General features: G+C 46.3%; 1 protein-coding gene across 1 annotated transcript in view; it reads left to right on the top strand.

Annotated features, from left to right (window-relative positions):
- Positions 1–14,939, top strand: part of LOC146859976 (uncharacterized) — a 380,440-nt gene that overhangs the window by 103,528 nt on the left and 261,973 nt on the right. The window contains exon 2 of the mRNA XM_085643736.1: positions 12,624–12,728. Within this exon, the coding sequence (XP_085499862.1) occupies positions 12,624–12,728 (105 nt within the window). The remainder of the gene's footprint in view (positions 1–12,623; positions 12,729–14,939) is intronic.

The following is a 14,939-nucleotide window of genomic DNA, read 5'->3' as shown; positions in this document are numbered from 1 at the left end:
TCTACCCTCTGAAACTCCAATTCCAAAACCGTTTTACTCACCGTAACTTAACATTTTGGTTTTCCTATTTTACTGAATGGTGGATTTTCTCTGAAAATTCTTCTTAAAAGTTGACTGTCTTGTACTGCATAAAAACTAACCTTTTGCTTGCACAAGAGTTAACCTGCTTACAAATGTGCACAAGAGTTAATCTGCTTTTAAATGTCGTGTTTTGGGTAAACTGTGTTAGGAGTATGCATCAGGTGAAATTAGAAAAGTAATTTCAAAGTAATCCAACTGTAATTTCAAGTGCTTTCGAACAGTTTATCAACAGTTTTGTCAACCGTATAGTTCAAATCTGTTTTATTGAAATTTTAAATTTAAGAAAAGGAAGCGATGCCAGTCAGGTTCAATCATAAACCTAGGGCTACACAGAGCCCATAATTCGTAAATTTGCATGCTAGCAGAAAATTATAACAAAAACATGAGAAACAGTCCCCCCTGCCCCTCTACCCTCCCCCCCCCCCCCCCACAAACGTGCTTTCCTAAGCGTGTCTAGTGGTTTACACTATTTAAGTGCACCTCAGGGGTTGTAGGATTGAGTGTGTCAGGCAGACGCAACACACACAAGTATCTGGGGCTCGTAAGTTCCCGGAAAGTCCTGTGAGAGAGTAATGTCAAAAAGGGACGCCAGATCTCGTGAAACGTGGAACCCTGTCTTGCCAAAGTAAGTGTTATTTTTTCCATTCCTAAGACATGCCACAGCTTTCTAAGCCACCCTGAGTATGTTGGACTTTATGAGGTGCCCCAGTGTGTCAAAATACACTGCATGGCTGACCCTAGCGCCAATCCTATGAGCCGGTCACTCCTTGATTTCAGTGGGTAAGACAACGGATCAGGGACCCCCAGCAGGATGTGTGCGGGGAATCTCAGTAATTGGGTATCTAAATGTTTATCTATCTCATCTAACACCAGGGACCAATACTGCTGTAAATGAGGGCATTCCCACAATATGTTGACCAAGGTTCCCCGTGCGCCACAATTCCTCCAACATTCTGCTCTAGATGAGGGCTTAATCTTATGTACTCTCTCAGGTGTATAATACAAGTATGTCGCTAACTTTGTAAGCATGTCAGTTAAGGCTGTGTTTGTGGCTCTATGGCGGGCTCCGTGACAGATTCACTCCCGTTCTTTGTTACTTAGTGCCCTCCCCAAATTCTTTTCCCATCTATTTTGTCCTGCATTGTGTGTATTTTTGCATCTCTCATTCAGCATTTTGTATTGTTCCGTGATCAATTTCTTATCCGATGTCTTGGACAGTAACCATCATTCATACTAAGTGAGGTGGCGTTGCGCTGCCTCTTTATATGGTGGCTGTAATATCCAATGCCTAAGCTGTAAGTAACGCAAGCATTCCGTCTCATGGATACCAAAATCTGCCTTAATCTGCTGGAAAGATAAAACTTCTTCCAGATCAAAAAAACATGATCGATGGCTTTGCACTCAGTGCGACACCATTCAATAAATTGGGACTCCCCCATCCCTGGCTCAAATTCTGGGTTGTAGAATAATGGAGTCAAAGGGGAGGGGAATGAATTTAGGTTATTCCTCACATTAGTGTGATCCCACACCGCCATAGTTGTGTGAGATATTGAGGAGAGATACAGGCTCCGCGGTCTATGAGATTTCTTCAAGAAGGGAATCTTCATCAGAGACGTTCCGGCCACTGCTCTGTCCTGGAACAACCAATGTTTTTTGGACTCAGATATCTCAACTGCGCTGCTTGAAAGTACAGCTGGAGATTCAGTATTCCCAACCCGCCTTCACTTGGTGGTAAGCAGCTAAGGGTTTTGTTCATCCTTGGTTTCTTGCCCTGCCATATGAATTGTGAGATCGCATCCTGGAGACCCTGAATCATGCCTGGGTGTGGCTGAAGGGGAAGAGTCTGGAATAAATATATTATCTTAGGGAGAGTCACCATTTTGATGGATGCCACCCTGCCCAACCATGAAAACCTATGGTGTTTCCATCGTTGAAAATCTGCTCGAATTTGTTTATGGATGTTTATGTAATTAGCAAGGACTGTGGCCTGAGTGGTTGGTGCTATCTGAATTCCTAAATAAGTAATTGTATTGTGTGACCACTGCACCAGGTACTGTGACTTAAGCTGGTCCACCATTCACTGTGGGAGGGAAAGGTTCAGAGCTTCGGATTTTTCTACATTCACTTTAAACCCAGAGGCCCTGCCAAAGGAATCTAGTTCCCCCACAAAGGCGCCCATGGAGATGACAGGGTTACTAAGAGTCACCAACACATCGTCTGCGTACAGACTAATGATATGCCTATCACCTCCAAATGGTACCCCAGAGATCTGCGGGTGCAATCTCACCTTTTGTGCCAGTGGTTCCATATATAATGCGAATAGCAGGAGTGATAAGGGGCATCCCTGTCTTGTCCCCTAGGCTTTTTGGAACTTGGCCGAAGTGTATCCATTCACCCTGATAGTTGCTGCGGGAGAGCAATGGCAATTCAATATCTGTGTCCTGAGATGTTCCCCTAAGCCAAAATGAGATAGCATTTGTTTGAAGTAAGGCCAATGAACTCTATCAAAGGCCTTTTCGGCGTCTATTGTCCGAAGCATACAATCACCTGAAAATCTGGCCACCTTATCTAAAATATGCAACACCCTTTTGGTGTTGTCACTGGTTTGCCTTTGTGGGATGAAGTCCGCCTTATCAAGGTCGATCAGGGCGGGCATATATTTGGGCCAGTATTCCCGTAAATAGTTTAAGATCAATATAAAGCAAGGATATGGGCCGGTAAGAACTACAGTGTTTGGCATCCTTCCCGGGTTTGGGGATAACTATGATAGCGGCCTCTAACATTGACTCTGGAATCATACCCTAATCAGCAAAGGTGTTAAATAGTCTGGTCAATATGGGTGCTATTTCTGAACAGTAAGTCTTATAGAAAACTGCGGTAAAGCCGTCTGGGCCCGGATATGTAGCCAACTTCAGCCGTGCTATTGCGGCTATCACTTCTTCAATGCGTATCTCTCCCTCCAACGAGGAGGCCTGGTCTCTTGTCAGTTTAGCCGTTTGGGCTTCCTTTAAGTATGTAAGGCTCTCTGCATTATCTAGAGTTTGACCTGAGTAAAGGTGTCCGTAGAATTCTGGGAACGCCTCAGCGATTCCCTTATCTGAAGTTACTGGGTTACCCACCCGATCCAGTACAGTTTGAGCGCCCTGTCTTTCTCGTTGCTCCCAAAATTTATGTGCTAGAAGGTGTCCACATTTATCCCGTCCCACATAGAAGGAATGGCGCAAAGGGCAGCTTATTCCGCCTTGTCCAAATCCATCACAGCCAATTGGGCTTGCATCATCGTAAGTTTGCACCATATCCTAGGAGCCTCTGTCCTCTGATGTATGAGTTCTAACTCCCTAGTCTAAAGTATGAGGCTGTCCCTCTTCTCTTTCCAGATCTTATTATCCGCAGCAGACGTCGCTATAAATTCCCGCCGCACTACGGCTTTACGAGTTTCCCATGGGTTGGCCGTGCTGATCTCTGGATATCGTTGTGTGTTATGTAGTCCCCTATAGATTGCCTCACCCTCTCCACAACTTCTGGCCGGTGCAATAGTGAATCCATCAGATGCCACTGCCTGTAGGGACGAGTCTGAGAGGCAAGTGTCACTGTAGTCACCACTGCAGCATTATCTGATAGTGCGGCAGTGAGTATCTCTGTGTCCGTATCGCAAGCAGCTACGTCCCTGGTGTCCAGGAGGTAGTCCAGTCGGGTATATGTCTTATGCGTGTTGGAGTAGTAAGTAAAATCCCACGCATGGGGATAGTCTACTCTCCACAGATCTACTAAGCCATGTTCCTCTAATCTAGTGTGTCCCTTTCTAGACAGAGCCCCCGTTTGACCATATCGTTGGGTAGACCTGTCTTTGGCATTATCAAAGACCAGATTGAGATCCTCTCCCAGCAAAATGTGTCGCTCCTCTGTGGCTAAGACTTCCATTGATGCCTTATGTAGGAATTATTCCTGCCCCTCGTTTGGAGCATAGATTGTGCCCACTATTAGCCCCTGACCTCCCACCATGAAGCGGTAGGAGAGCAATCTTCCCATGATTTAATCCTCTTTCTGTAATACTTTCCCCTGGAAGGAACAGGCAACCAGGATAGCTACAGCCGCCGTCTTAGTTGCATTGGACGAGAACAATTGAGTAGGAAATGAACGCGACCTGAGTCTGTAACAGTCCTTGTCTAGAAGGTGAGTTTCTTGCAGGAGACATATGTCCGCCTTGGACTGTTCCAGATGAGACAAAATTGCTCCGCGTTTTACTGGGTTGTTAAGCCCCCTCACATTGAGGGTAAGAATTTTAGCCTAGTAGATGGCATTCCCAATGTATGGGCTGTGAGTACGCATGGTCGCTCCCTTTTTCTAAACCCGCTAGGTGAGTTACAGCTCTAACCTGGGCTGATGCCCGTGTGTGTGCAACAAAAGATCTATAGAAGTGCACAGGTGAGTGGAGGCCCCCCAACTATCCCCTAAAATAAAAATAACCCTAACAATAAAGAAACAAAAAACTCTTAAATAAGCGCAGAGTATGTTTACCCACACAGAGTTCAGAGTCAGTCCATCAGCCATCATTGGCTGCCAGAAGATAAATATGGGGTCCATGTAGTGGCCAAGTTTCCACCGCCGCCCCCCCACCAACCACTTACTAGTTCTTAGTGGGATCCCCACTGGATGAGCTCAGTTGTCCTTGGTCTTTGCCAGGGCCACAGGGATGGACTGCAGGACTTCCTGTTGGCCCTTTACAATTTCTGCTTGATCCGGTTTATTCAGATTTTGACGATGGCCCTGTCTGCACCATCGTAGGCGTTGCTCTCCCCGGGACGGGGACCCCGATTCTCTTCCACTGTGCTCTTCAGGAGGGTCTATTCCCAGGAGTCGACAGGCCTCATTCAGGGAACGTTTCTGTGGTAGTTTGCCGTTCCATCAGAAGATCAGCCGGAATGGATGACCCCATGAGTAGGCAGTGTTGTGCTCCCGTAGGTAGGAGGTGACTGGGTGAAAGTCCCTATGTTTCTGCAGCGTTAAAGAAGCAAGATCCTGGACAAGATCGGGGTCTGCTCTCTGAATGTGATCGGATGGTTTGCCTGTGCTTTCCGGTTAATCTCCTCTTCAGTTTGAAAGTCCTGGACACAGACCAGAATGTCTGCTGGTGGGCCCCGGTCGAACGGGGGGCACCCACTCTGTGCGCTCAATCAATTTTGATCATCGTGTCTTGGGGGTTGCCTAGAATGTGGTTGAATAAGTCTCTCACATATTTGAAGATGTTGCTGCCCTCCGCTTTTGATGCCACTCCTCGGATCCAGATGTTGTTCCTGCGGGAAAAGTTCTCTAGGATCTCTAGATGAGCCTGCCGGTCTATGTGCTGCTCCTGCAATCGAATGCCTTCCTGCCTGGTAGCCTCTAGCTCTTCCTCCCTCATGTCCTCTTTGTTCTCCAGCTACGCCACCCTCTCTCCTATAGCATCAGTATCATTTCTGAGCTCCTTGATTTCCATTGTTAGGTCTTTCTTGACCATTTGCAAGTCCTCTTTCAAGGCCCTAAAGAGTGACTCCATGAATGCCCGTGTCACAGGCTCGTCCACTTGCCGGACGCTAGTCCCGTTGGTGCTTCTTCGACCGGTGGGGTGTCCGACGTGCCTCCCGCTGGAGGTCACAGTAGCATGTCTTCAAGGGAGCGGTCTTTTTTCGCTCAATTGGCCGACATTTCGTTTCTTGCTACCTACACTGTGTGCGACTGTGTCCGCTCCAAGCCCCCCACTCGATGTCACTTCCAAGTATCTCCTGTGGGACCCGTGATTCCGTTTAGGCCTTACTCGTGTATAGTCACCTCCGGTGCCAATGAGTCTCGGATTTCAGGGCGGCGTAGCTGGTCGACTCGCGGTATCTTAAGAGGCTATCATCTCAGCGGCCTCTACTGGACCGCCGCTGTCTCTTGATCTTTCTGAGAGGCCACAGGAGATCCGTTCTTCACTTGTCAGATTCAGAGGATCTATACCACGCTCGGGTATCCCCTCAGACCTCTCCTGTTTTCCCTGAGTTTCGCTCTGGTGTCCCGGTGCCCAGCGGCCTGCAGGGCCACTCATATAATCTGCACCCCCTCAATGGGCCTCCACTTTAGTCGCGGAATTACCGCAGTGTGCCTTGATCCACCACTTGGAGGTGCCACTGCACGTGTTGTTCGGACTGCCAGCTTAACGGGCCCCGGGCTGTGCTACAGTTTGTTAAGTGACCCTCCCAGGCACCAAACAGCTGTCACAGTCTGCGCCCCTGTGTGTCTAATCCTCCAACGTGAGCAGTCTAGTTATCCCCAGTCAGCCCTCACACCAAAGCAATAGTTGGATGAAACCCCCAGTCATACCTCTTCCCTGCAGAAGTACCGGTGTCCTCCTGTGTGAGGCTACACTCTGGCCACCCACTGCATCCTGCTCACCTAGACGCCGCTCTCTGCGCTCCACCGGTGTGCTGCAACAGGGCCACCAACTGCTCTGGAGGTATTTCATGGCTGATGCTACTGTACTACTGCGCCTCTTCGCTCCCCATGCGGGCCACCAGTCTCGCAGTTATATAGCTAGGGGTTCCCGCTCACCTTCGGAACAGGTGGTCACACTTGCGTCTCCAGCTCTGACTCCGTGTATGATATGGGGTAGCTTGGCTGGACCTTGTAGACTTTATGGGCTGCCCGCGACTCGGGCTGCCCCACCTCCAGCTCTATTGTTGAATTGCGTTGGGGTTTCCCCACGCCTTTCCGGGGCCAGCAGTCAAACCTTTAATGGGCTCTCTCGTCGGGTGTGGGAATTGCACCTGGGTGGGTTCAAGGCAGATCTCGAGACCTGGCACCTATTTAGTGTGCCACTCGTGTTCGGCAGGCCCACGTTCCTGGCACCTTGGTCACACCAGGCCACAGTACGCACAAAGTGCGTCGCTTGATTTCTCGCCGCTAAGTGCTGTTCTCCCCAGACACTTCGCCAGCACTGGCTCTGGGCGTATTGTTGGATATCTCCCCAGTGCTGGGCCACTGTCGCTAGCCGCCCGTCTCACCAGTAGCCCCACTTAGCACCCAGGCGTTTCACCACGCTGGCAGGAAATCAACCCACTTCAGTATCCGGCTTCAGTACCGGCACTCCGCACTTGTATGGCTACAGAACCGGTCTACGCCGCACACACCTCTCTGCACACCGCTCAGGCAGGGCATATCTCTCCTTTGGACTGCGTCTGCTCTCCGGACCAAAACGCGGTCCGGGGGCTTCGATCAAGGCTGTCACTCAGCGGGACCCCTATGCTGGCGGGTGTGTCCCCCGTGGTGCCCCTCTCGATCCAGTCTCCAAAACTCCAAGGATGTTGCAGTTGGGTCGGCGGCAGGTGGGAGCGATGATGTGGAATGTCCTACCTCGCCGCCATCTTGGCCACGCCCCCTTGTCAACTGTATAAGTAATCTAAATGTTCCTCCACTCTATGTTGGACAGTAACACTCTATGAAAAGAATCATGGATTCAGTCTTTGAGTGTGTGACATCATCTCTTGCCTGAGTGTGTAAAACAAATGCTTAACACTACCTTCTGATAAGCTTAACTGCTCAACTACACTACCACAAATAGAGCTGTTAGTAACTATCTAATTTAGCCTCTGCTTTACCTCTGGGGGTCCACCAGACTCTGCACACACTATACCTTACTTTGGTATAGTATATACAGAGTCAGTTTCCTACACCAACCAGCACCATATGTCTTTTATTGACCATTATTGCACACCTGGCTTGTCTAACATTGTGAAGCAACCATATATCAAGAATTATATTTTTGTTAGAAGATACTGCAGTGCCAACTGAACTGTAGTGATGCATTGAGGTTGTATTTTTTGATTGAAAAAATTAAGAGGTGGCATATCCGGCATCTAAAATATGCATTATGTTTTATTCTAGCCACATGGAACACTAATGATGCTGGCACCGGTCACGCTGCAGAGGCAGGGTCAGTTGGAGGGGGAGAAGCGGTGGCAGGGACGAAAACTAGTATGTCACATAATTGTTTGCACACTGACAATTACTATTATGCTCACTAGCTAGTACCAGGGCATTGTCAACTTATCACCTTGAACCCCCCAGCATTACCAGCTGCAGCAGTGGTTGAGTTATTATGGCCTCTTCTATCTGCAACTCACCCAAAGCTCACATAATGCACGTTAATGGCTTGAGGGAAACGTGAAAGAACGGAAGGTTAAAAAAAGAAAAATGGTATATGAGTGAAAGGGTGGGTGGGAGAAAGGGTGTGTGGATAGTTAGAGGGACATTATATTTAGGAAATAGATTTTAAAAAACCATAGAAATTCACTGAAAAAAAACAAAGCTTACAGGAACGTTAACGTTAGCGTGACTTTTCACTCATACAAAACCATTGAAATTCAGCAGTTATAGTTAGCTGAGCTAACTATAACTCGCGCCCCCGCAATGCACTGCTTATGACCTCACACATTACATCACTCATGACATGGTCAGTGACATCACTGATGACATCTCAGATTACATCACGGATGACATCTAAAATGACATCACTGATGACATCATCTAGAGAAACACAGACACACCCACTTACACCTCCATAAAACATGTCATACACCCACTCCCACACAATCACTAACAAACTCATTCACAGAACCCATACAAACACTCACACATCTTGTCACTTATCCTTACAGTCAGTAAAACATCAACTAGCAGAACAGTAGCCCACATATACAGACACTCATGCACCTACTCATTTACCAATACAGCCAGTCACAGATGCAGTTACAGAGACATAGACACACATATGCATCCAGTCATACACCCATACAGCTACAGACACAGTATTAGTCAGTCACACAGCCACTAACTCACCCATACAATTACTAACACAGCCACTCAGTTACTTATAAATATAGTAATACATATACTCACTCACCTATAAAGTGACTAAGAGACCCACATACTTTCCCATAAACCTCTTGCACACTCACTAACTCACCCATACAACCAGTCAAACACCCTTTCCCTCACACATACAGCCACTCATACACCCACTCACTCACCCATACACCCACTTACACACCCATTGATGCACCGAGACAGCCACTCATGTACCCTATCACTTGCCCATACATACACTTATGTATCTGCTCAAACACCCATTCAGCCACTCATGCACCCTCTCTCACTATTTACAATCATTAATACATCAACTCAGTCAACTACAACTATACAGATACTCACACACCCACTCACTTACTAATACACTCACTGACACACACACTTTACTCACCTATACAGAAACTCACACACCCACTATCTCATGTATACAGTCTCTTATATACCCAGTCATTCTTCTATACACCACTTACACACCTACCCACTTACCCATAAAGGCATATCCACAGGGAGTTACCTTAGTATGTATAATTTAAAACACTCAGTGACTTTTAGAAAACACTCACAATCACTGACTGATGTAATCAGAGATGTCCTCAGTGATGTAACTGACCGTGTCATCAGTGATGAAATCAGGCGTGGGCTGGAGTTTGCGGAGTGCCGCTACGGGAGCTCCATAAAGTGGCCAAACAACTCTGCCGCACTACGCGAGTTCCGCGAGCAAGCGGAACTATGATGATCTGTTGTTTTTTTTTTACTTCGACCTAGCTATAGTGCTTCTCCAAGGGTGTGTCTAGTTTTGGTTAATGCCACATCGGCAGACCGCAGGCCCCATCTGCGGTGTCCTAAATTTAAAAAAGTGTCAGTCTTGTACGAATGCCTACTGCCAAATGACTAATAAGCCTGTGGGCCTGCCCTTCAATCACACACCCTTGTTTGCGGATGCAGTGTACACAGCAAAGGTGCACAGCAAATACACGTTCTCCTGGCCTAATAGGTGTGAGGGGGTCCAAGCCGGAGATGACGCTGAAATTGTCATCATGTCTAACAATCATACCCACGATAAAACATTAGGCCCTCTTGCATGCTACATCCGCCAGGGAGCCCTCCCTCCACCAAGCTGTTAGCAGGAAATTATGTCTGTGCAGTTCTCAGTCCCCACTGTATGGCTTTTATCAGCAATGAAGTCTGTGCAGCCACTGTGTCCAATGCACATTTTACCTTGGTTTAAACAGGAACTGCACCAAGGTTCCCTCAACAAAAAGAATCCACTCACAACAAGTGTCTAGAGAGCCTGGTGCAGGGCAATCCCTCAAGCACTCCACAGCAGCCATCATTGAAACAAACGGAAAACACAAAAACACTTTTCATTCTAGAAAGCCTTATAACCTGGCTCTTCAATCTTTGGACCTCGATGTGTGCGTCAGATTTTCATCCCGTCCCATCCCCATTCCCCACCACTGTACCTCGGGCTGCTGGCTGCCCCGCTTCCTCTGCTGGCACTCCTGACTCCTGGGACACTGTGTTAATGGCACTCACCTGTGCTCCAGATTGTTTCACCTTGATGACGACAATTTCCCCAGTCCCTCTAGAAACTGGCAGCGCGACATCCAAGATTAAAAACTTTACCTTTACTCTGAAAGTCTCCAGGGGGAAACGGGGTTGGGATGACAAGAGAAGACGCTGAGTCCAGAGGTCTTCGTTAAGAGCAGGAATTCGGCAGGAATAGTTGGATACTGAGTACTGGAAACAGGTATGTCTCAAGAGGTTCTGGGATGTCTTGGACCTTCCACAAAACTCCTAATATCAGAATACAGAAAACAATAATATATATTTAAATCCACTTATCGATCTCCTACCAGATAGCATTGATCCTGACAATAATTCTCTTTAAAGCCTTACCTTAGGCTGCGCACAGAATTACAGAATGACATACAATATAGCATCAGATGAGTAATCTAGAGTAAACAATATATATTCGTTAATACTCCGTTACTGGATCTAAACCATCATTGATTTTCTTTGAACGTGAAATGCTATTAAAATAATACCTGAATTCTTCTGTATGTGTCTAGATACAATGTTATGAATCTTCTTAGCCTTTTTGTAAAACAGCATTAAATGTCACTTAGTAATAATTAGGAATATGTTAAGAAAACATTGATACAACAATAATGGTTTTTATAATGATATTACAAATCTTACTCCTTGAAGTTGAACATTCACTTCACAATATTTGTAAAGCGTGGCACAGACTGGCTGTAAAAGTTACTTCAAATAAAAGTTCTCTGTCTTTGATTTCAAATGTCTATTGTCACTAGAAAATATGGTAATTCTAACCGTAATGTCTTAGAACTTGATTCTATGTCAGGACCGGAGGCTTCTGATTATGCTTTCTCAATTCCTTCTGAACTCAGGTGAATAACTTGTATTTAATCAGAAAAAATCCCCAGAGGGAAGCTCAATTATCCAACCCCAACCTCCACAGGTTAGGGTGTCAGTTGGGAGCAATGCCGGGGCAAAAAGGAGCCAGGGAGTACATAAAAATCCCAACAGGGATTGCGAAGTAAAGCTGCACCACTCAGGAGTAATGGGGGGGATGCTCCTCCAGCCTGGGTGAGCAAAAGGTTCCAAAAATTAGTTCTGAGGCCACCAGGCCAGGTATTGAAAGGGTTACTGTTCACCAGACAGCCAAAACCCAAGCGCTGCACAAATTAACATAAATAACTGCACCGGCCTGTACTCCGCTCCTATTTCGCCTGCTGCGTTAATCCCCACTTCAGCCCGGGGCAGGGCGTCAAGTCCGGCACTTGCAGGAGGCGCGTGCGCATCTGCGCGTGTGCGTGCTCCCGAGACGCACGCCGGAAGCTGTTCTGGCATCGGCATGCGACTCGCTCCCTGGAAGGAGGGGGGGGCAAACCCCTCCGATCGCGGACCTCGATCCAAACAGCCGGCAGTGTCGGCGGCAGCGCGGGGGCAGTCGGAATAAGAAAAAACGGGACCAAACCTCACACAGCGCAACACACGCTGGACCCTACCAAGAACAAAAGACACCGGAGATGGTAACGCGCCTAGAGTGCAGGTCGCGAGTAAGGCGGCAAGCAGACACCGCGCCTAGAAACACAATCACTCGTCAAACATAGAGGTACGACCTAGGATAAAGCATTGACAATAAAGCTTGCACAGTAAGCGATGCCGATTCTTAACAAAAGTTTCAGATGTAAAGCATACAAAAGAGAGAGACACTTATCTTGACTGCGTAGCAGCAAAGAAAGAGGAAGACAAGGAAGTGTCTCTCTGTTTTGTATGCTTTGTCTGATTACCATTGGCTACTATGAGGAGGCGTGGTTCAAAGCCTCATGGGTTTTGATGTTTTTTACTTATGTAGTTCACTTTTCATTGGCTGCTGAGTTCAGTAAAGGAATTGAGAAAGCATAATCCTCGCCTCCGTGTCCTTAATAGAATCTAAAATTCTTGTCGCGATAGCTGGAAAATTTTGTATTAGTCTCAAATTCAAGAATTATGTTCTGGTAAAGTCTCCTTTATTTCTCACATTCTGAGGACATGCGCACCTTGCAGAAAAAATACTAATTAGACTCACCAAGGTTTTTGTTGCTTTTAAATACCTTGTTTGATTTTTCTTTGCTGTCCGTCTTTTACAGGTGCTGTGGTAGCTGCCAGGAATCAGCACAAAGGAGAAACCCCACTGGAGACCTCAAGCAAGTCCAAGGAGCAAGGAAATTCCCAAGGAGGTGTCCAAAGAAGAGGTAAGCCAATCCGGAGCAGTGGTCGAAGTGGGGGGAAAAAATGTAGGGGAACTGTGGGTGGAGAATCAGAGGGCGGGAATAACCCGTGGATTGGGTCAGTGGGCAGAGTCAGAGGTGTGGCAGAAAGAGCAAAATATCCCCATTTCCAGTATTTATTTCCCATTTCACTAACCAGTTACAGCTTATTACGTTATTTAATTTAACCAATGGATACACATGTTTATTTAAGGTTTAATATGGGTTATTGACATTAAAATACATTCACAAAGTGGGATACACAGAATGTCCCAAATATCCTTAAAAGTGGAATCGCAAGCAATTGGTCTCCCAGCCAAGGAGTTTCTGTCATGAGCACTTCTCCTCCCTTTTTCCACAAGAGCAGTTCAAACATGAATGGCCAAATATCCTAGTTTGCAAATGTTTTCCAAATAATTATGGCTCTGCCATATTTGCCACATAATACATCCTCTGCTGCAAAATCTGACAATTTTAACTAGTAAATTGTTTATAGCTCAAACGGATCAAAAGTTCCTTAAAAATGTGACTTGTGCTGCTGTTAAGTGGAGGGCCCTTTGCAAAGGTTGACTGGTCACCTTTCTCACTGCTGCAGTTGTTATGATCCACTGGTACTAATGAGGAAACATCTTTGCAGAGACTGTTAGCATGTGTAAAAATGTCAAAATAATAAAGTATCAGAAAATTTACAGCACCACTAATACCAGTGTAGGGTATCTGAGCACTTTACATCACACATAGTACACAGAGACAATCAATCATACGTGTGTAAAGCACTGTATAGGAAATGTTACATAAGAAAAAGAACTACAAGGTGTAGGAGTCACATGACAACCATACTAGTTGGAGCATAGTTTAATAATGATTGGTCGTGAGAAACACAAACTCAGAATTTAAAACGTAATACCGTGGTTGGTGGTTCCCTTTAATAATCAGAATTGATTTCGACCCAAATGAACCCTTTTTGCAACATTAAGATAATCAAGGACTGGGAAAAAACCCATAACATTCTAATTTATACCTTGCAGTTTACATGCGGCTCCTACATGACAGTTAGGAGCTCACTGTTCTATGTTAGGATTTTAACTTATTAACTGTGTGTAACAATAGGGTCTCTGACAAAAGCAGTAACCCACTGACATATTTACATTATGTGCACTTTGTGATCTGCATGGTACATGTTCTTAGCAGCAGGCACATTAACCCTCTGCGCTTCCTTTCCATGAGTCAAAATGTCCACTAGACAAAACACCATCTCTCTCTACTAAGAACATTAATCACTGGAGTTTTCATGACATTTTTATTGTTGCCGAAAATTGTTGGCGGCCGGGAAGAAGGCAGCAAGTGCTTTTAAACCCATATTATACTTGCTAACACAACGACCCCACCTGAAGTCAGCGCTGGGGCCGAGTAAGGGGGGATTTCGAGGGACGATGCAGAGGGAATTTCATTTTCACTCTGCATAGTCCCTCGAAATCCCCCCTTACCCTGCCCCTCTGCCCCACTGCTGTTAGTTGCACCGACCGCGGCTGGTCAGCCCCTGGTGCGGTCGCACTGCCCTAGAGCCACCCTGCTCAAGGGTCCTGTGACCTCAATGATAGAGTCACTGTCACTCTATGGTGTGCTGATTCATAGGCCCGCCTGCAAGACTGGAGATGAACTTCAAAATGAATTGTGGCAGACAGGCCTTCAAGGTTAACCCACACTTGCCACAGCTAGGGTCCACCTGCTGGTGCTAAGACACCAGGGCTTTTAAGATCTTGCAGGCCTTCTAAGGTCTAGCATGGGAATGTACTCCCTCAAGGGGAGTGGTCTGGTGGACTGGTCATGAAGACTGAACCTGGTTCCACAGTTCCAAATTCAGCAGCTCTGACCATAGTGCCACATCCTCTTCCCCACTGAACACCTGCTCTATGGCTAGCCTTATTCACAGGTGAGGCAGATTGCTTATTCAAGTAACCACATACCTTTAAATGCAAGTTGCTTTAGGACACAGTACTAATATATCTGCCATCATGCACTGAATAAAATATTCATCATTAAGAACAGTTAGCGATGTATTTAATTTTAGGATAAATGCCATCACACCATTGCCAAATTGAAATTGTCCTAAGTGCAAGCATGCTGGAAAATGTCAAGTGACTGTGTGCATTAAAAAAAGGAAAGTCAGTTGTCACATTTCAAAATACTCTTGTG

This window comes from Triturus cristatus, chromosome 3_1 (genome assembly GCF_964204655.1).
Source record: "Triturus cristatus chromosome 3_1, aTriCri1.1, whole genome shotgun sequence".
Classification (NCBI taxonomy): domain Eukaryota; kingdom Metazoa; phylum Chordata; class Amphibia; order Caudata; family Salamandridae; genus Triturus; species Triturus cristatus.
The sequence above is the reverse complement of the archived record's forward strand: the minus strand, read 5'-3'. Positions and strand labels throughout refer to the sequence as shown.